The sequence below is a fragment of the Stegostoma tigrinum genome, chromosome 26 (assembly GCF_030684315.1).
Source record: "Stegostoma tigrinum isolate sSteTig4 chromosome 26, sSteTig4.hap1, whole genome shotgun sequence".
Taxonomy (NCBI): Eukaryota; Metazoa; Chordata; class Chondrichthyes; order Orectolobiformes; family Stegostomatidae; genus Stegostoma; species Stegostoma tigrinum.
In genome coordinates this window covers 16,024,640-16,047,999 of record NC_081379.1, presented here as the reverse complement: position 1 = coordinate 16,047,999, position 23,360 = coordinate 16,024,640, and the positions used below count along the sequence as shown (strand labels likewise).

The window sequence follows — 23,360 nt, the reverse complement described above, 5'->3', positions numbered from 1 at the left end:
ACGGGACGTACGCCCGCCAAAAACTGAGGATTTGACCCGATGCAAAAGGTTTACAAGTCATCTAATTTCGATGATACGGCTAGCCGTAGATCTAGTCTACCGAACAAATCCGGGACCAAAACGCAAAATACCAGCAGTTGGTCCAGCAGGTTACACAAAGCTGGAAAGGGTTGGCTCTATTCCAATGTTTGACAGATGCAGTGAAACATAAGTGAACTCTCAAACAGTCAAGAAGCAAAATCGTCAAGTTCGGTTTGAGGCTAGTTCATGCAGCATTGCCCAATATAAAAAATCAGAAGGTATCCATATTTCATTTATAGAACATGTAAAATATTAAATCAAGTCACTAAAAATAGTTTTAATCAAATGTTTATTGCAGTCATTTCCTATTCTTTGAATTTGTTTGTATTCAAAATAAGGGATTTCTAATTATACTCTCTAATAACTCCGCACGAAGGGAACACGTTACAAAATCCATTGACATCCAAGAGATATCATTATGGGCCAGCACGGAAATTGAGTGTGTTTGACGTCAAATTTAGATAAACCAGTCAGTTAGTATAGTTGCTAATTAATCCAGTTCTCGTATTCAATTCGGATACACTTGATGTGAAGCAGACTGTTTTCCTTAAACGTTTTAATATTCATATCAGAAATTCTGAACTCAGCTCCATAAAGTTTTCCATTGTTGGTGATAAAAATCACAAGGTTCCAGGACAGTTTGCCATATAAATTGCATGCTGTATAAACAATGATAAAGCACAATTCATCCGAGTGTGTCAATGAATCTAGTTTTTTAACACAAGTGATATAGAAAGTTCGGTGACAAATTCAGTTTCCAACTTCTTAAAGTCACAGTAAAATTAGTTTGTAAACTGATACACCAACAAAAAACTTGTTATTTACTTACAAAGTTATACTGAGGATCAGTAAAAAGTGATTGATGATTATGTTTGAATCCATTCAACTTTGCTCAGTCATGTGGGTCGTCATCAAAATATTCTTTACAGTGAACAAATTTAGTTCTTCACACTGTATTAAGTGAATAACGTTGAATGTATTTTGTGCTTCTCAGCACAACAGAGAAATTGTGAAATGCTGATTCTCAAAAATCAATGGCTGTATAAAGTTCATTAATTAATGATTTTAGTTTCTTTGAAAAAATCCTTTAACCCTATCACAAGTGCAAATGAAACCTCAGTACATTGTTATTCTGGGACAAAATTACTTCATCCACAATAAAAGAGAATGAATCAAGGTACTTCATACCGTGTTATAATGTACAGATAGGTTGTAAGCTATTTCTTTACAGCGTATCATGAAATACAACAGTACTGCCTGATAAATCAGATTACAGCACAGCTGCAGTTTAGTTTTAGACATATAGGGTAGAATCTTATAGAGGTCTGAGCAACATGGGCTATAGCAAGATTTGTGGCAGAATCAGATAAGAAGTCCAGCAAGGCTCAACCTGACATTATCAGCTATTGCTGCATCTTTTATGCATTTGCCATGCTGCAAGTTGTCAATTAAGGGGAACCATAGCTTGTTAAATGCCTCAATAATTGTCAGCTTTCTATCTTGCCAAACACACAAACAAGAAGTAAAGAAATATCAAGATGGAAATCGGAGCAGGTGCCTGGCAACTTCAGCTCACCATTGGCTGTAAGGAACCCTGTTACTCAACACAAAACAGCATCTCAGGGCAGAATCCATGGACACCAGCCACAAAGTCCTTGTCAACAGACAGGGTCATCTGCCATTTGCCAACCCCCAGCAATCATCATGGCACCTCTCCTATTCACTAGCAGGATGCTGAAGAACCACAGGCTCTTGTTGCAGGGTGCACCAACAATTAAGTTTTGAAGGCTGCAACAAAGAAAAACTTTGCACACAAGGACTGGCACCCAGCTCATAGATCGGATCAGGCTGCAACTCTGGATGGTTCTGTCGCTGGCTATCAGTAAAAGGTCATATTTGGAATGGCCAACTGCTTGCAGGGAATGTGATGATCCCCTAATGGAATATGATAACATGGGTATCACCAGAGAAAGAGTGGCAGTAATTTAGAGACAGTGTTTTGACAGGATGTGCAAAGAACAGGTAAACTGTATGGCATCATGGTTAACTGAGAGAACAGGGTGATACTGCAAGGCACTGTCAGCCATGTGCCATGAATGTATGGCTTTGTGGCAGCTGTGCCATTATGTTGCTGGTTGACAGAAACATTCAGCTGCCAACACTTGACCAGGTGCACAGCAGCCTTCCAATGATGACGTGAGCATGGGGGATAGCAGCCTTTGAACGGATTTCCACCAAGTGAGGAGTTCTTCTGGAAAAAGCACATGGCGAAATGGGGCTAGAATTAGATGTGAGTTACATCACAGTGGTGAAATAGGTAGTTAATGAGACATTTAAAAATGCCAAAGACCTACATTTGCTGGAAATCAGAAAAAAACAGAAATTGCTGGGAAAATTCAGCAGGTTGAGCAGCATCTGTGGAGAGAAAGTAGAATTAGCTTATCGGGTCCAATGACCCTTCTACACAACAGTTAAGGAAGCATATTTGGAAAAGATATAGTAAGAAATCACCCTGGACCTCATGGCCTGAATCCTTCCAAAAACTCAAGCCAACTCCCAATTAGCCAACAAATGTCATAGTTAGATTATGGAGTCTACCAAACGGTTGAAATGTAATTACCTCTAATTAATTGATCAATATATTTGGAAACACTAATAAAATTCCCGAGCACATTAAGTAAGATTTCTGAATACATTATTCATTATTATCAGTGAAAACTGTTAGGATGGAACAAAGTTTTGACTTCAGGTGGCAGGCTTGCTTTGATGTGGTAGTTTAAATCTGAAACTGAATCCTTGTAATATACAGAATCACTTGTAAATCAACTGTACTTTTGACATGCAATGTACAAAATAAATTACACAATTAATAAATATTAATTCATTCAAAGTCAAAAAAATAAGCTTTTTGTAAGTTCTGCAAACTGGCTTGTTCTCCATCTTGTTATTGTCACAGCACATTTCGCAGTTCCTTCTCCAACCATAACAGCTATGCATTAGAAACTTTGTGAAAACACAGAAAGTTATGTTAGATACAGGATTTGGCCAAAGATCATTCATTGCATTCATCTTTCAAAAGTCTTTTCTTTTTAATCAGAGTGGAAGAAATCATTCTCAGAAGGTTCTGGTCAATGTTAATATTATAGCATCATCTCTTGATTGAAGCCAGGTATGCATACCAGAAAAGAGCTACAAGATTAGCAAACAGCACACGGAACTGTAAAACAGCAAAATAATCCAATAATTAACATAATTAATTCATTACAATATTCATATTCTAGTCACTAGTGTTTAAATTAAAAGCAGATCAGTACCATAACTGGCCTAATGTTACTCCCTTGTCGTTGTGGGTTTCAGGCTTGCCTAACAGGGTTTTTAAATAATTCAAATCAGTTCCCTATTGTCCTGCAACAACACATAACTGATGAAAACAGAACTTCTCACCTGAGCAGGTGTGGGGAGGGGCAGAAATTCGGAAGGCTTCTCTCCCACCGTGAATTTCAGACTCAAACTCATTTAATCCCCCATTCTCAAAACTAATCAAGAAAGGGTCCAGGAGTTTTATCCATTTTGGGAAATTTAGGCCAAATCAATAGGTTACAGAGTGCTAAATCTGTTAGGGACCAAGCCTGGTAACAGTTCTTCATTGCAGTTAATTGCATCTTGCATGTTAACTCCAGATATTACTGACAAATTTGGGATTGTGAAGATCAATTATTCATCATTAAGACACACACACAATGCAATTAGACATTTAGGAAGTAAAATGAGATTTACATCTGAATTGATAAATTCTAATCTCTTTATTTATAAATACAAAGGATTCTCCTTCTCCATCTCTCCACTCATCTGAGGTCTGGTAAACCGTCAGATTAAACTACAACTAGTCACTCCTCTCTACTGAGAGAGGAGCCCCAAGGACTGGTACTGACTTCACCTTTTTATAACCATTCAATTATAATCCTGTTTTTCCACACAGAAAATATTCTAGAAATGTTAGGACAAGATGACAATGGACTAAAAATCAGAATTAAATATTAGGAAGCATTTCTTTTAGTAGATTTGGCATCTTCTGGAATAGATTATTAATGTGTTCAAGTATAAGTCCCCTCTCATTTTCTGTAAGCAAACTAAACAGATTCCAGAAAGTAAGGCACATCCATGACAGAAGGCAAAAAATGGATCAGTTTGAGTTAAAAGTATTTGAAATACCACAGGGTCCTGGAGCCTTAGGAAGTTGTGATCAATTTCCCAGAGTTTTTACTGGCCCAGGACATTTTGCTAGGGTTTGGGAGGGGCTGATGGATCAGGGCTCTGTGGGTACTATGTGTGGATGGGGCTGATGGAATTATAATGCAAGTCTACAGGGCAAAGTAAAGGTAAACTAACGTGTCTCACCCTTCTTGACCTACCTAACATTTGACATGACTGATCACACCATTTTTTCTCCATGGTCATTCAGCTAGTTGGTTCTATTCTTATCTATTCAATTATAGATAGATAAACACCTGCAATGGCTTCACTTCCCATTTCAAAACCATCATCTCTACCCCCAGCCAAGGATAGTTTGCCCCTCTCATTTTGCATCTGAATGCTCTGTCTTAGTAAAATCATTCTAAAACACCAATCATTTCACATGTACACTGGCAACACCAAGCATTACCCCACCACCCTCTTTCTCAATTCCTCCAGTGTTGCTAAGTTATCAGATTGCATATTTGGTCTCTAGTGCTGGTTGATCAGAAGTTTCCTGCAATTAAAGACTGGCAGGACTGTAACCATTGTTTTCCATCCCCATTCCAAACTCCAGTCCCTAGTTATCAATTCCTTTTCACTCCCTGGTACAGTTAAATTAAACTAGTCTGACCCAAGATGAGTTCCTGGCTGGTTAGCCATCACTAAGACCACTTATTTTCACATCTGACTTTTGTCCTTGTGTCAGTCACCTGCTGTTGCTCATTCTAGTCTTTCATATCTCTGGACTTGACTGGTCCAATGGACTCCTAGTTAATCTCTCATATTCTATTTTATAAATTTAAGGTCATTCAAAACATTGTTCACCCCCTTAACATAACTTGCACCACGTCCAAATAAATTATCATCCCTGTGTTCATGAGCATGTATTGATTCCTAGTCAAACAACATCTCAATTTTAAATCTCTCATCACAGTTTTTAAATCAATTGATGGCATTGCTTCCCCTATATCACTGTGATCTCTTGTAGACCAATAAATCCCCAAGAAACCCGCACTCAACTAATTCTGGATACTTGAACACAAGTTTAATTATCTTAATGCTTGTGGTTATGCCTTCAGCTGCCCTGGACACAACCCTGGTATCTCCTTTTCAATACCCTTTACCAGTCCATACATTTCCTTTCTTTAAGTCTCCTCTTGAAATCCAAATACTTTCTCATTTGGTTCTATGTCATGCTGTTTTAAAATGCTGCTGTGAAGCAATTTAAATGCAGTATACAAATTTAAAAGTGTTATTGTTGTAGAATTGTTAACAGGAAAAGAATCTCTCCCCATCTTATATGTCACTTTCTCTGGTTGAACAGACCCACTGCGTGTGGGATAAAGAGATGCAAATAATAATGTAATGTATGATCCAGTCAAACACCGAGGCAAATGTAGTGTAAAGGGTTAATGTGAATATGTAAATATGGAACTTTGTAATACTGTTGGGAAGTGAAGCAAGATTACATGAGTAATAGGTGATGGTATTCTCTGGCAACCTCGCAGTGGAATGAAATCTTGACCTGTATGTCGTTAGTGTTTATGACATTTAAATAAAAAGTTCCTGTTTGCCCCTAGAGCAAGAGACTCCTATAAAATTTACCCAACTCTTCTCCCGACTCAAATGCATGTTCCCCCTCTAAGTATAAAATTATTGGCATCTGCTGTTGGGAGGTGCCTAACTGTGATGAAGCATTCTTTCTATCGATGCTTCCTCCAAGTAGCAATGCACTGAAGTTCAATATTTCCACTGAAGGAGCAACTGGAATTGTAAATTTCACACACACAGAGACACTCATCTGAAACTTATAACTCAGTGGTTACAGGCAGTACAACAAAATCCTTAAAGCAGTAACACTTCAAGGAGACACAGGCAACTGTACTAAATCCTCATGAAAGTTCTACAAAAACAGATATTGGTCCTAAAATTCTGTCCATGATCTGGACACACCTTTTGCTGAGGTGTGATTGCTGAGCAAGTGCAAAACATTTGGGACCTGACAGGATAGGCTAGGCAAATTCAGGAACTTCTCTGGGACTTCTGTCCAGTATGTTACCTGACAGACTCAATAAAGCTGTGCTTGCATCAGATTGTTTCCGTTATCTTCCAAATGTCTTAAAATAGTTGAGTTAAACATGATTTATTACTTATAAAAATTGACGCTGGTGTAACTTTTGATTCCCAATTTATACCCTCAGTACTTTTGAAGCCTTTGATTTCCTCTTGTGAGTGGTAGGAGGCTGCTCCACTTTTTTGTCACTTTTATCAAGAAAGCTCTGCTGTACTCTCTGCTAGTATGAGGATAATCCAATTCTTCAGTTTTGGTGACAGTAATAATGCATGAAAGGATCATCATTTATTGTTGAATACCAAAATAGGGGCAATACTTGTGGGCATACATAGGCTAGTCCCAGTCTCGGACTGACAGTTCCACAGAGCGATCTCTGGGTCTGCATTTTTTTTAATCAGAAGGTCTATTTTGTTTTGTTCTGAAATGAGCCTGCTCAAAGTTGTTATTACTTGAACCCAGGATTCCTGGCTTAGAGACAGGGATGCTACCACTGCACTACGACAGTCCTATTGGGTCTGCTTTTTTTAACATATTTCTAATCAATCTATTCAGAGATGTTATTACACATCTGGAGTAGATAGAACTTGAACCTAGGATTACTGGCTCAGAGTGGCTCACTATCACTGCAGCACATGTGCCACTCTGGGTATGCTTTTACTTTTAAATGATTCTGTTCAGAAATGTTATTACACACCTCTGGATAAGGTAGGACTTGAACCAAGGCCTTTTTACTCAGACGTAGGGATGCTACCACTGCACCACAACAGCCCCTCTTGGTCTGCATTTCTTTTCTTCTTTTAAAACATTTCTTTCTGGGTCTGCATTATTTCTTTCTTTTTCTCCTTATCTTGTGCTATTAAGCACAACTGAATGACCAAATCACCATGACATATTTTTGTATTTTTTAACTTGCTAACCACCACCACCAGAAAAACATCCATGTAGCTGAATGGATATTTACAAGCAAAGCCAATTATGGGCAATGCAAACCATCAAAAGTGAAAGGGTAAGGATAGGGATTGAGTCTGCTTTATTCTGATTTGCATTTTGCAATTTAACCTATTTTTATAATTTACCTGTTCAGAGATATTATGACACATCTCTGGAGCAGGTGGGACTTTAACCCAGGCCTCTGTGGTCCAGGGGCATGGGCACGACCACTGCACCACAAAAGGGCAGGGATCTGCAGTAATGGTTTTGGCTACATTCCTTTTTTTAAATTCATTTGTGGGATATGGGCATCACTGGCTGGCTAGCATTTATTGCCCATTCCTAGTTGCCCTTGAGAAGATGGTGGTGAGCTGCCTTCTTGGACCGCTGCAGTCCACCTGCGTGGGTTGACCCACAATGTCATTAAGGAAGAAATTCCAGGAGCTTGAAGGAACTGTGATATATTTCCAAGTCAGGATGGTGAGTGGCTTAAAGACGAACTCGAAGGTGGTGGCGTTCCCATGTAACTGCTGCCCTTGTCCTTCTAAGTGGAAGTGGTTATGGGTTTGAAGATGCTGTATGCAGATCATTGATGAATTTCTGCAGTGTGTCTTGTAGATAGTACACACTACTACTACTGAACATTAGTGGTTGAGGGAATTAATGTTTGTGGATGTAGTGTCAATCAAGCGGGCTGCTTGGTCCTGGATGGCTTCTTGAGTGTTGTTGGAGCTGCACCCATCCAGGCAAGTAGGGAGTATTCTATCATATTTTTGACTTATACCTCATAGGTGATGGACAGACCTTGGGCAGGCAGAAGGTGAATTACTCGCTGCAGTATTCCTAGCCTCATGTAGCCACTGTGTTTATGGGGTGGTTCCAGTTGAGTTTCTGGTCAGTGATAACCCCATGATGTTGACCATGGGGGAATTCTGTGATGCTAACATCACTAAATTTCAAGAGGCAGTAGTTAGATTGGTGATGGTCTAGCCTGGCATTTGCATAGCACATATGTCACTTGCCACTTGTCAGCCCAAGCCTGGATAACGTCCAGGTCCTGTTGCATTTGTACATGGACTGCTTCAGTATCTGAGGAGTTGTGAGTGGTTCTGAGCATTGTGCAATAAATGGTGAACACCCACATTTTTGACTTATGATGGAAGGAAGGTCACTGAAGCAACTGAAGATGACCCAGTTGCTTTCCAAGTCTGGTGGGGAGCATATAATAAGTAGACGATCGTCTTTTCAATAAAGATCATCGAAGGAAGGGGCTCATCCTCAGTGCTACATCCACCAAAACAATTGCCTCTGTGCAGTGTTCCCACCAGAGGTAGTTGATGTACTTTTTATTTTGCATTCATCTTCCCAGTTTTGACCATGTATGATACCAGTCCTGTCTTTTACTTCAGAATAACTCCCAGAATCCCTGGAGAGATGTCCCTGAATCTTTTCACACAAGTCTTCAATGCATGGCAGAAGGTATCAGTCTAAGCAGGAAATCCTGTTGACTGTCAACAGGGAGACAGACCAAGTTGTCCAGGTTTTATAACGGGGAATACTGGCACAGCCCACTTAGCAAACTGTACTTAGAGTATGATGCCAAGTTCCTCTAGAAATTCCACTTCAGCTTTGCTTTGGCACATAGGGCATATAGAAGCAACTGTCCCTTGGAGTATGTAGGCCGGGCATCTGAGTCTACAAGGATCTTGGCCCTGGTGGCCGTTATCATCCTGAGACCTGCTTGGAACACTTCGGGATACTTCCTAATTACTTCATATAGATCACCAGTACTCATTTTAAAGACCTATAGCCAAAACAAAAGGATTTTCTCTAGCCAGTCCCTTCCCAAAAAATTGGGATCTGACCCTTGTACCACCATTAAAGGGAATTGGACTGTCTACTGTCCACGTGTTACTGGGGTTTTTGGTCCCAATAACACGCAAGAGCTCCCCATGCATGTAGCCAATAAAAGCTTGGTGTCTCAGAGGCTTAAAGGCAAGATGCCCCATCAGAGTTTCCTAAAGGTTTCCCAATAATGGATCCATCAGGAACAAAAACAGAAGTCACCGAAAAAGCTCAGTATGTCTGGCAGCATCTGCAAAGAGAAAATGAGAGTTAACATTTCCAGTCCGGTGACCCTCAGAACAGACCTTTCCGAGGCAGGGTCACCAGACCCAAAACGTTAACTCTCATTTTCTCTTTGCAGATGCTGCCAGACCCGCTGAGCTTTTCCAGCGACTTCTGTTTTTGTTCCTGATTTACAGCATCCACAGTTCTCTTGGTTGTTAATAGATCCAGCAGTACCTGTGTCAACCTCCATGTTTAGGAGTTTCATCTCAATTGGGGCTATTCTGGGAGCATTGATGCAACTTAGCCACATCAATTCCATATTCTTGGTCTGATTGATTTGCAAAGTCCTGTCTTACAGTGGCTTCCCACTTTAGGTTGGGCAATATGCATTTTGCCTGTTTCAGTGGCCAGGGTGGACCTTATGACTCAAGTGTGACAAAGATATTCTTGATCCTCACTGTATCGTGGAGAAACTTTCCTCCACTTTTGGAACCTTGCAACCTCCAGCTTCAATCCCTCTTCCCTAATAACCAACATAAGCTGCAAGTATTGTCTGCTGGGGACTTGGCACTGCAGTATGAAGTACTCCAAGGCTGAAGATGTTACCGTCTATGAACTCCTGAAGTTCGTGAGCCCCTTCTTCTGCATTTTCGTGGGAAGGTACCAGTTCTATGGCTTTCTTGACATCTAGATCTTATTTGATCAGTAGCTTCCTTTAGGTCATGATATTATTAATTCCACAAACTAAGCGATCCCTTAACTTTTCCTGAGTACTGACCCTTACTCAGAAAGTTCGGCCAATTTCCACTGTCTCAAAGAATTTACGCTTTGTTCTGTAGGAAGTCTATTTGCTGTGTCAAACCCATAACAATGCAATATAGTGTTCCACCATTATATCTAGTTGGTTGTCAGAAGATTTTGACTCTGGGGCTGCAAGTAGGTAAAATACCTTATGATGCTGAAAGTCGGAGACCCTCAAACACTAACGAGAATTACTTTTTAGTCAGTGATATCCTTTACCCGCCCTCATTGCCAACGTAATAAATCAGGAAACCCGACTAGAAAGGAACTTCATTTGAACACCAAAATAGAGCCACTACTTGCAGCATACATTGGCTAGTCCCAGCCCAGGACAGACAGTTACACAGGCACAACCCTGAGTGTGTTTTACTTTTTCCATTTTGATCCAGAAGTGTTCTTGCACACAACTGAATGTTTCCCTTCTCATCATCTAATCACCAGTGGCTTTTTTTCTTCTATTAGCCAGCAGCAGTAAATCACTCATGTTTTCATTCGAATAATTCACATGCAAAGCCTAATAAGGGCAATGTAAATCAAAGGTAAGGAAGAGGTATGGAAAGTGGGAAGGGGTTAAATCAAAATGGAGTCTGGGTCTGCATTTTTTTTATAATCAAAAGTGTTCTTACACACAACTGAATAGTTTATTTCCATCACCATGATTTTTTTTGTTTTTAACTACTAACTTCCACCAGTAAATCATTTGTGTATCCAATTAAATATATATGCAAGCCCTTTGTGAGCCATGGGATATCTGCGTTACTTTTTTGTCTTTTCTCTTTCTATATCCAGAAGTGCTTTTAAACAAAGCTGAAATTTTTTCTCCCATCATAAAATGTTTTTAACTTTTAAATGCCACCAGTAAATCACCTGTACAAGCAATTAGATATTTACATGCAAAGCCCATTACAGGTAGTATGAGTCTACTTCATTTTTCTATCTGGAAGTGCTCTTACACACAACTGAATGGTCATTCCACCATCAAATCACTGTGACATTATTTTTCCAACTACTGACAAACACCAGTAAATCACCATTGCAGTAAACAGGATCTATACATGCAAAGCTCATTATGGGCAATGCAAACCATCAGAAGTGCAGGAAAGGGCTAGTCAGAAGGGTCTGCTTTTTTATATAAGAAGTGCTTTTACACACAACCAAACAGCTTTCCCACCACCAAATCACCATAACTTTTCGTTTGTTTTTAACTATCAACCAGTACATTATTATGTAGCCAATTAGAAATTTATATGCAATACGATCAATAACGGGTCTGTTTCATTTTTTTCATATCTGGAAGGGGTCTGATTTACTTTTTAATTTATTTTTATTGCTTTTCTTATTGCTGCAACTGAGCAACTTTCCCATCACCAAAATCATTGAGACTTTTCTATTTTGTTTTCGTTTAAACTATTAACCATTTCCAAAAATCACCAGTATAGCCAATTAGAAATTCACATGCAAAGGCCATTACAGGCAATGAGGGGTCAGTTTACTTTTGATTTTCTATACCCAGAAGTGCTACCACTCAAAACTGAGCAACTTTCCCACCACCAAAATCATTTTTTTTTGTTTTTATTTCATTTTAACTACCACTAGTAATTAACCTTGTAGCCAATTAAACATTTACAAGCAAAGACTATTATGAACAATGCAAATCTTCAAAATGAGGGTGTAGTTGGGAGAGAGGGAAGGGATTAAATCAAAATGGAGTTGGACGGGGAAATAATTCTGAATTCCCTGCAGTGCCCACCTCTCTCCAAAGGCATCAAAAGTGTTGATGGACACCGCATGTTCCCTCAGAACACCCAGGCATGAACATAACCGCAGAAGAGAGCAAGGGGTTTGCAGATTTTATACTCCAAAGTGCTTTTATACACAACTGAGCGACTTCCCCATCGCCAAAAATCACAATGACATTTATTCTCAATTTTTTCTTTTAACTACCACCAATAATCACCCATGTCACCAATTAAATATTACAAGAAAAGCCCATTATGGACAATGCAAACCATCGAAGGTGAAGGGGGTACATAGGGAGAGCAGGAAGGCACTAAATCAAACCAGAGTTGGAGGGTAAAATAAAGTACCATATGCCCCACAATGCCCACCTCTCCCTGAAGGCATTGAGAGCACTGGTGGATATTGCGTGCTCCGTCTCCAAGATCACCTGAGCACAAATATAACCGCGAACAGGGACAAGAGGTGCGCTTCTTTTTAAACTATTAGTCACCACCAGTAAATCATCTGTGCAGCCAATTGAATACTTACAAGCAAAGCAAACCAAAGATGAGAGGGTGGAGAGGAGCACTGGGAAGGAATTCAATCAAAATGGAGTTGGAGAGGGAAATAAAGTACTGTATTTCCCCACGGTGCCCAACTCTCTCTCAAGACATCAATAGCATTGATGCACACTGCGTGCTCCTTCTCCAAAGGCATCTAGGCATGCACGTAGCTACAGAAGAGGGTCTGCGTTTTTAATTTAACTTATTTTTCTGATCAAAATGTTCACAGTTGTAATAACACACCTCTGGAACAGGTGGGGCTTGAAGCCCAGCCTCCCAGTCTGGGGACATGGTCACTGCCACCAATGAGTTCTAGCTGGACAGGCTATTACCAAGGGAACTCATATTCAACAAGCTCCACAGAAAGATGAATTAGTGATTGTCCATGGGTCTTGTAGGCGTTATCACAGAGTTTGCATATTTGTCATTGTAACTTGAATGCTTTTTACCTCAATGAACATGGGGTTCATTACTGCATGTTACCCACGGTTTGAGCAACTGTGTTGATTCATGCTTGGTAGTTTGCAATATTTCACAGAAATGTCTTGGAAATGGTTGTTGCTATTTTAATGTATTGGCCAGAGTTCAATAATCAGGGCAAAACATGTACATGTTGTATCAACCTAGAAACAATCATATTAGCCTTTGCAACCAAACATATTTTACCTGTGCAGGCACATAATTAATGTTAATGAACTGGAAGACTGTCCAAACTTTCCAATTCATTTTTAGTGCTGTCCAGTATCCAGTCTTCATCTTATCCTTCAATGACTTCAAGTTCCTCCCCTATTACAAACAAGATTTTTGGTCATTTTAGTGTGTAAAATTTCTCAGCATCACTAATTAAAATGCAGACAAACCATCACAAAGCACTTCATAAAATGAATTTTTTTACATGAGTGACTTTTGATCTGTAGCCACACAGGGAATCAATGACGCACAGTTAGTACTGGTTAGAAAGTAGCAGTGTACCATGGAATTTTCAATGTCCACCCATATCACCAAAACAGATAGATCAAACCTTTGCTTAATGTCAAATCTGGAGAACACCTCCAGTATTTCCTTAATATCGTAGTGAAGAGCACTTCTGAAAAAGGGTGAATGTCTCTAGCAATTTCAGTTTTTGCTTGTTCGGAAAAGGTTGTTTCTCAAATTTGATCAAAATCGTTGAGGAGCTTGCCAGTTCTGATGAAAATAATGCATTTGTAATGTTTAGCAAGGCTTTTGACAAGGTCTTTCATGGCAAGTAATATCCCATGGGATTGAAGGCAACTGGATCCAAAATAGGTCACAAGGTAGAATGTAGAGGGTGGTATATAGTTTGACGGACATTTCTGTGACCAGAAATCTGTTTCCAGTGGGGTTCTACTGAGCTCAGAGCTGGGGCCCTTGCTGTTTGTGATGTACATTAATGATTTGGATTTAAATGTACAGCATACAATCAAGAAGTTTACTGATGACATGAAAATTAGTGAGGTGGTAAATGGTGAGAATTGCAGCCATAAACTGCAGGACGATATCAACGACTGCTCAGGTGGGCAAAGCAGTAGCAAGTGATGTTGAATCTATTAAGCATGCAAGGGAGGGGCAAACAAGGCAAGGGGCAAATGGTAGAACCCTGGAAAGTACTGAAGACCAGAAAAACATTGGTATTCATATCCACAGATCCCTGAAAGTAGCAGAGGGGTAGATAAGATGGTCAAGGTGGTATATGGGATACTTGCCTTTATTAGCCAAGGAACAGACCACAAGGGCAGGGAGGTTAAGCTAGAGCTACATAGAACACTGGTTAGGCCACAACTGTAGGACTGTCAGCAGTCTGATTACCACAATGCAGGAAGAAGTTGATTGCACAAGAGAGGGTTCACCAGGATGTTGCCCGGCTTGGAGAGTCTGAGCTATGAACAAAGATTGGATTGACTGAGAATTTTCCTTGGATCAGCGAAGGTTGAGAGGGGACCCGTTACAGGAGTCTACAATTTTGAGGGGCATGGATAGGGTGGTTTGGAAGTCATTTTGAGGTCAATAGCCAACAGACATAGGTTTAAGGCAAGAGTTGGAAACTAAAAGGAGAGTTTAGGGGAAGATTTCTCAATCAGAGGGTGGTGGGAGTCTGTCTTTACTACCTGGAAGGCATTGTTGAGTCAGAAACATACATAACAATTAGGCTGTATTAGTAAGATATTAATTTGTGTTGCCATAATCTCCACAGCCGTGAGCCAAGAGCTGGAGAATGGGATTATCATAGTCAGATGTCTGCTGACTGTCTTAGACACAATGAGCCTTCTTCTGTGTTGTAAACGCCTTCTAGACTAAGGGGAATGGTGTTACAACAGGAAAACAGATTTGTTGGTTAAGATCCACAGTTCTTTTGTCAAGGCTTAATGGATCAGATAGTTAACAAAGTGATCTCTCAACAAGATTTTGTTCTTTCTAGATTAACTAATCTATTCTGGTTTACACCAAGTTGTCAAGTCAAGATTTTGTCTGTCTGGAACTGTGACTATGTCATAAGATGCTTGTGCATGTTTAAAAGATTAAAACATTGTTTTGGTATATATATTATTGTTACAATAGAAATTGAAAGAATATGAAATACAGTAGGAAAAATTTACATAACATTTGAAGCTTCTGCGAGAGATCTGGATAGAGGACCAAAGCTGAATGTTAGGAAAATGAGCGAGTTAGCATTATTATGCTACCGAAGATTTATTAAAATTTTACTTTAAATAAAAAACAACCTTACGTTCATTCTTCTGGGCCTCCCGAAACTCTCATAATTGCGTTTTACCAGGATACACTAGCGCTGCATTCTCTTTCAGAGCTCACAACTGCACCATTTAAAAGTCAGCACTGCAAACTATATCTGTCACAGATTTCATAAACCTGCCATCTCTTCCTTAACCTCACATTAACTTTCTGTCAGCCACCCATGACAGCTATTCCAAGATAACTGTTTTGACCTTATGTGCTCACTAAGACCCACCTCGAGTAGACTGATAACCACAAAAAAGAGAGCAAGGAATAACGGAGCAAACATCAGACGATCCAGCAGAAGTCTCTTGATCTGAGAATAAGGAACATTGGATGGTATCAGTTTATCCAGATAGTGGTAAAAATAATGACTCAATGGACCTGTGAAAACCAACCTGAAAAAGAAAATAAAAGCACAATTCTGTTTTAAGTGAAAGAAAATTATTATTTCAGACTATTTTGCTTCTGATTCGGCTTCATGCAGTTTTAATTATAGAAATCAGTCCACCTGTGACAGAGCTGACATAGCAAAGTTAATAGTTCAAACATCTTTGGTCTGCACAACAGGATAGTAAAGGACCAAGCCAGCGGGAATGCAACAGTTACAGATCTGGCAGCATCTGTGAAGACAAATCAGAGTTAACATTTCGGGTCTTGCTCTGAGGAAAGGTCACCAGACCTGAAACCTTAACTCTGATTTGTCTTCCCAGATGCTGCCAGACCTGCTGAGCTTTTCCAGCGACTTCTATTTTTGTTTCTAATTTACAGCATCCGCAGTTCTTTTGGTTTCTTCAACAGTTACAGAATTAGCTCTGTGTAGCTTCTCAAAACAATGCGGTTGTGAAGCTGTTCTATATTCAGCAGAGATAACAACATCAAAAATGACTGGGAAAGAGACAAATTTAAATTGAAAATTGCTGTAGACGTGTGATCTAAAACCAAGCTCAACATCAAATAAGTTCCCAACGTCAAATAATCTTGTCATATTCAGCCCAAGTCAAATTATCACAAATGGGAAAGAAATTGGTAAAATCTGATTGAGAAGCACATGCTTCTGGTGCTATAAGTGCTGTTTTGGATCCAAAAGAGCAATTGTGGTTTATCTCAATCTCTGGTGCTATCCCAGCTAAATGCCATTTTCTACACAAACACTCCAACTAACACCCTTTGTTGCCCTTGTACATTCAGCAGAGGGAATGACTCTCCACCAGCACTAGTACAGAATAGCTTGCACTGAATAAAAAGCTGGGAGTTTGGTGAGTGAGGTAATCTTGAAGGTCAATCGTTTTCTAAATATCTAGTCTTGTCTTCATTTAGCAGTTATTTACTTAATCCTCAGACAGGGATGGACAATATCTCAGCTTAACAGCAGCTGCAATTAGTTAGCTAGATTAATTCATCTCATTTCTGCCAAGTCAAAGGAATGTCTATGGTCACCCACCTGGGTACCAGTTATGTCTGCCTTTTTATAGGGCATGTGAACAATCCCTGTTCCAGTCCCACAATGGGTCCCTCCCACAACTCTTTATTTTTTGGTAATATTGACGACTGCAACAGTGCCACTTCATGCTCTCGCCAGGACCTTGACAATTTTATTCATTTTGCCTCCAATCTCCATCCTGCTATACTTTCACATCATCCATTTCAGATACTTCCCTTCCTTTCCTTGACCTCTCTGTCTCCATTTCAGGGAATAAACTGCCCAGTGCCATCCACTACAAAGCCACTGACTCTCTCAGACACCTTCACTACAGCTCTTCACGTCCCACATCCTACAAGAACTCCATCCCATTCTCCCAGTTCCTTTGCCAATGTTGCAACTGTTCAGATGATGCCACCTTCCAAAACAGCACTGCTGACATGGCTTGCTTCATCCATAACTGTGGTTTCCCACCCGCTGTGGTTAAGAGGGCCCTCAAACGTATCTGACCTATCACACATACTTCCACCCTTGCCCCTTCCCAACAAATCACAACAGCCTGATCGAGTCCCACTTGTGCTCACTTTTCATCCCAGTGGCCTCCACATTCAAAAGATCATTCTCTGCCATTTCAGATAACTCCAGCAGAATGCCACCATCAAACATCTTCCCCTCAGTCTCCCTTGTCTGCATTTCACAGGGATCATTCCCTCCAAGACGCCCTAGTCCATTCCACGACCACCAACACCAAACCCCTACGCAAGGCACCTTCCCAAGTAACCTCAGAAGGGGCTAATGAGAACAATGCATTTGATACAGTCTACTTGATATGGTCTACATTTCACCTGTACCACCTCCAATCCTGTGTATTGTATTTGCTGCACCAATGTAGTCTACTCTATGTTGGAGAAACTAAACACAGACTAGGTGACCACTTTGCAAGACACCTCTGGTCTGAGTGCAAGCATGACCCCGACCTTCCCGCAGCCAGTCGTTTCAACACAGCATCATGCTCGCATGACCGCCTGTCTGTCTTCAGCATGCTGCAGTGCTCCAGTGAATCACAGTGCAAACTGGAGGAACAATAGCTCATCTTCAGGCTTTACAGCATTCTGGACATAATATTGAGTTTAACTCCTTCAAATTGTGAACAAACTCCCATTTCTTCAATTTCTTTTAGCTTTAGTTGTTGCATTCTCCCATTCCTTCCCTTTCTTTTAGCTTTACCTGTTACATTCTTTGTCACCATGTCTTCTCTCCCCTACCCTCACCCCAGTGGAACTGTCTTCTCTTTCATGTTAGGCAGTTAGACACACCACTGTTCTGCCTTTCTCACATTACAATCACTTAATCTGAACAATCAATATCTTATCTCCACCAGCACTCTATATCTCACCATCACCACATACGCCCCCACCAACCCCCTTCACACCACCTCCAACTATAGCATAAATGCTGCCCCCTTCCACACTTCACCTTGGCTCTGATGAAGAGTCATCTAGACTCGAAACATTCGTTTGCTCTCCATGGATACTGTCTGACTCGTTGTGATCTTCAGCATTTGTTGTTTTGGTACAGATTCCAGCATTTTCAGTAATTTGCTCCGACTTAGTTTAATCTGGTGTCTTCATCAGAAATACAGCAATCCAAGTGCAGTTAACAATAGAACGTAACTTGGACTCAGTAAGAAGCTGGAAATTTGGTGAGTGAAGGAGTTGTTGAATAGAAGTGCTCCTTTATTTCTCCACCTTTTTCACACTCCAGTCTTTGGTTCTTCCTGTGGCACAGTGCAAGAAGCTGACTGGTGAGTAACTAACAAGTTACTCGACATATAATAAAACACCTGTAGTGTGAGTAACAGAACTGCTCAGGCAAGTGGAATATGCGTCCAATGGCACATGGGAAGTCCTGGATTCACCTGTTGTGACTTTCCTGAGGATGTAATTAGTTTAGAAGAATGAAAGGAACTTTATTTTTAATATTTTTAAGGCTGCGACAGGGTAAATGTGAAGAGGTTGTGAAATAACTGCACAGAGGCTGGGTTGCGTAACCAAGTCACCCTTTAGTTTGTAAGTGCACCGTGCACTGGCTGTGGCCAGCCAGCTCGGAGTCAATTCTCAACTGAGAGATTCTAATCTCGTGGTCGTATTGGTCAGCCAAGGCTTACCTGATTGGGGGTTGTTAACCTGGGCCAATCAAAAACCTCTTAGTTTACAAGGTCAACCTGGTCCCAAGCACTACATCCTCCTCCCCCTAATTCAAGGAATGTATGTGGATTGTTTTGCAATGCTTTTGCCCCTGGTCGAATTCCTCTGACAGGGGGTCAGGCCTAGGCAGCATGTACCGGGCCATGACGCATCTTTTGCATCCAGAACATCTTGGAAGAAGAGGAGGAGACTCTTCTGGCTGCAAGAGTATCGAGGCTGCATCCATTTCAAACTCTGAGGTTTCCTCGAGGACCTGTGGTTTTGGTTAGGCCTTCTGGCAGTTCTGAGGGGCCAGGCATGCTTTGCTCTTGTCCCGTTTGTGAGAATAACATCTTTCAGATGATCCATGTATTTGCTCTGGTCTGAATCACCTACACAAACTTTGTAAGTCATGGGGCCTGACCTCGTGTCAACCTCGCCTCTTACCCATATTGGGCCATTTCTATGGTTCCAGCACCAAACTTCATCCTGCTGCTCTTTCAACCTCCCTCCTAGGTCTGGAAATATCGGGTTTAACCTGCCACAGAGTCTTCTCCTCATCAGCAACTCCACCAGAGCTATACCTGTTGTTGCATGTCAGGTGATCCTATAATCTAACAGGAACTGGGACAGTTTGGTCTCAGCAGGCTGCCTCTTTAAGTTTGCCTTCTATGTTCGGACTGGTCTTTCCACTAAACAATTGGACGACAGGTGGTATGGAGCTGTCCTTATGTGCCAAATGCCATCTGACTTGAGGAAATATTCAAATTCCCTGGTGGCAAATGACTTCCCGTTGTCTGTGACCAATACTTCCAGGAGTCTGTGTGTCACGAACGATGCTCCCAGCTTCTCAATTGTCATCCCTTATAAATGGCAACCCGAGGTATCTCTTATGAAATGTTCTCTGTGGTCTGCTGGAAAAGAGACCAGCCTGTTGATTCCCAATGCCAGCCTTGTATATTGAGAGAAACTCTTATGGGTATTAATTGTAGCATACTTCTGGGACTTGTCATCCAGTCACAGTTGCAGGTAGGGGTGACTCATGTCCATCTTCATAAAAGACAATACCCACCCCCAACCCCTCACCCCCCCACCCCAGACAACCTTGCATACAAGTCTTCTACGCAAGGGATTGGGTATTTATCTAGCTGCCAGAAGCGGTTTTCCATTTGTTTAAAATCTCCACAATGGCAAACTGAGCCATCAGGCTTCACAATCAGTATGAGCACTGCTGCCCATTCTGCAAACTGCACTGATTTGATGATTCCTTCGCTCTTCAGCTTCCTGGTTTCCATCTGTACTTATAGCACTGGGCGTGCCTTGCAAAATCTCAGAATTGCATCCTGGTCAACACATAAACTGGCTTTGGCCCCTTTGGTAATCCCAAGTCCTTCTTGAAAATCTCCCGGCTATTTCACTACAGCCTCACTTTAGGCAATCGTTTTCCAATCGAAAATGTGGAGCCAAATCAAGGCGAATCTTTCTCAACCAATACTGCCCTGATAGACTTCGGTCCAAGACTCTTACTACAATCAGTGGTAACTGCACAACTGCTTCTTATAGAAGACTGGAACCAAAGTTGCACCATCAATTTGCAACGGTTCTCCAGTGTAGGTTCTCAGTGTGACTGAGGTCTTGCAAAATTCATAGGTTAGAGTCCCAAGCAAATCTTGTCAAAGACAAATCTTACAGCTGCACGAGTATCAACCTCCATGGTAACTGGGTGACCATTTAATCAAATATTTATTTAAATTGGCTCTGATTTGGGTGTCACTAAGCAATTTAATTGTTCCAACACTAAACTACAGACACAGCAATGCATCACTAAGGGGGAAAGTTATCTGAATTCTTTGTACCAGGATGCAGTCACACCTCTTAGGATAAAGTGTTCCGATGTGAGCAAAGACAAGTAAGTGTGACTGCAAGTAAGGAAGTTAAGGAGACCTAGAGGATAGGATTGCAAGGGTATCAATTTCTGCAGGCATCTCATAATTTTAGGATCTCTCAGCTTTGATTAGAACAGGGGCTGTAGGACGAATGAGCTAAATGACCATGGCACTGTGATACAGGAAGTCATGGAAGCAGGGGAAGCCAAAAAAAATGCAGTGGTAATAGAGGGCAGCAAAGTTGGGGAAATGGCACTATAGTCTGCAACATAAAATGTGAGTCCAGGCAATTGCGTTGCCTGCCCGGTGCCAAAGTTCAGAATATCTGCTCTGGGCTGAAGAAGAACTTGCTGTAGGAGGGGAAGAATCCAGTTGTCATGCTCCATGCAGACACCAATAACATAAACAGAACTAGGAAAGATTTTCAGCATAACCAGTATGAGGAGCTAGGCACCAAATTAAGAAGCAGAACCTCAAAGATGATAATCTCTGGATTATTAAATAAGGCATTTTTTAAAATTTATTCATTCATGGAACGAGGGCATCACTGGCCAGGCAGCATTTATTGCCCATCCCTGTTAAAGGGCAGTTAAGAGTCAACCACGTTGCTGTGGGTCTGGTGTCACATGTAGGCCATACATGTAGGATGGCAGTTTCCTTCCCTAAAGGACATTAGTGAACCAGAGGGGTTTTTCCTGATAATTGACACTGGATTCACAGTCATCATTAGACTCTTAATTCCAAGTATTTATTGAATTCAAATTTAACCATCTGCCGTGGCAAGATTTGAGCCCAGGTCCCCAGAACATTATCTAGGTCTTTGGGTTAATAGTCCAGCGATAATACCAATAGGCAATTGCCTCCCCTCATATATAAAATGGCACAGAGTATAAGGTGTTAGAGAGATGAATGCAGAACTGAAAGACTGTGGTAGAAGAAGTGGGTTCACATTTATGGGGCACTGATTTGATTTGACTGGATTTGATTTATTCATTGTCATGTTTACCTAAATGCAGTGAAAAGCTTTGTTTACAAGCAGTACAGGCAGATCACAGTAAGCAAGGATACACAGATCATAAGGTGAAAAAAAACCTTAGAGGCAGACAGGTTACGTCGCACAGGACACGCACTAAGCAAGATTAACATCAGCAAGATCAGCACTATTTGAAGTTAGAGAGTCCATGCACCAGTCTAATAACAGCAGGAAGAAATTGTTCCTGAATCTGTTGGTGCATGTGTTCAAGCTGCTGTATCTTCTCTGAAGATCTTCTCTTCAATGAAGAGGTCATTGGAGGGCATTAGGGAGTACAATGGGTCTGTGCTGACGTTAGCAACATTTTCACAGCAATGAACCATGTAAACAGAGTCGATGGATGAAAGTTTGGCTCCTGTGATGGTCTGGCTGCTCTCACAACATTCTTCAGTTTCTTATGGTCGTGGGCAGAACAGCTTCCAAGCCATTATACATCCAGATAGTACGTTTTCAATGGTGCATTTGTAAAAGTTGGTCGTTATGGACATGCCAAATTTCCGAAGTCACCTAAGAAAGAAGAGGTGTTGTTGTGCCTTCTTGACTGTTGCATCTATGTGGGAAGTCCAGGACAGGTTGTTGGTAAGCATCACTTGACTTTCTCCACCCACTCAACTTCAGCACTGTCGATGTGAATGGGGGCATGTTCCCTTCCTTTCTTTCTAAAGTCAATTACCAGTTCTTTAGTTTTGCTGAGGTCGAGAGAGAGGTTGTTCTCATTATCCGGCATCGCCAAGCCCTCTGTTTCCTTTCTGTATTCTAACTCATCGTGTTAGATATCCATCCTACCATGGTGGTGTCATCAGCAAACTTGTAGATGGTAATTCGTTTGGAATTTGCTAACAGTGGGTGGACAGGGAATATGGTAGAGGGCTCAGGATGCATCCTGGGGGGTGCTCCAGTGTTGAGTGTTATCATGGAGGAGGTGCAGTTGTCTATCTTCACTGATTGCAGTCTGTGAGCAGGAAAGCTGAGGATCCAGCTGCAGAGGGTGGAGCTGAGACCAAGGTCTCAGAGTTTTGAGATCAATCTGGAGGGGATAATGGCATTGTAGCCGATGTGCAGGAGTCTGGCATAGGTATTCTTGTTGTCCACATGTTCCAACGATGAGCGCAGGGCTTGTGAAATGGCATCTGCGATGGACCTATTACATCGATAGGCAAATTGTTGGGGATTAAGTCAGGCTGGGGAAAGTAGGAACTGTATTGTGTAGACAATCTGCGTCTGAACCATACTAGAATTGAAGTTCTTACAAACCACGCAACTAGGGAAGTAAAGCGGGTTTTTAACTGCACAGTGAGGGCAAGTGCCCAGATTTGGTGGTGAATCACAGAGAGGAGAAAATGCAACAGAGAAAGGAATTAATGTTTAAAAAGATAAACAGAAAATACAAGAAGTGTCAGAGAATGCAAATGTAACAGCAAATCAGCTGATAAGACGAGGTTACAAAAATAATTTTAAAAAGGATAAAACTAAAGGCACTGTATTTGAATATACATAGATGAGCTAGTACTACAAATTGAGATAAATAACTATAAACTAGTGACCAATATCAAGACGTGCTGCAGGATAACCTCGATTGGGACTTGAATATTGAAAGGTATGTGACA

At 41.0% G+C, this 23,360-nt stretch overlaps 1 protein-coding gene across 4 annotated transcripts in view; it reads right to left on the bottom strand.

The window, feature by feature from the left end:
• Positions 1-353: 353 nt before the first annotated feature.
• pxmp2 (peroxisomal membrane protein 2) overlaps positions 354-23,360 on the bottom strand; it is a 38,970-nt gene continuing 15,963 nt past the window's right edge. For 3 of the 4 annotated variants that reach the window (XM_059654996.1, XM_048556266.2, XM_048556267.1), the window contains 3 exons: positions 15,461-15,623; positions 13,141-13,260; positions 354-3,298 (listed from right to left, as the gene is read on the bottom strand). In XM_059654996.1, the coding sequence (XP_059510979.1) occupies positions 3,230-3,298; positions 13,141-13,260; positions 15,461-15,623 (352 nt within the window). In that variant the 3' untranslated portion in view covers positions 354-3,229. The remainder of the gene's footprint in view (positions 3,299-13,140; positions 13,261-15,460; positions 15,624-23,360) is intronic. The other variant, XM_048556268.2, reaches the window with a different exon arrangement.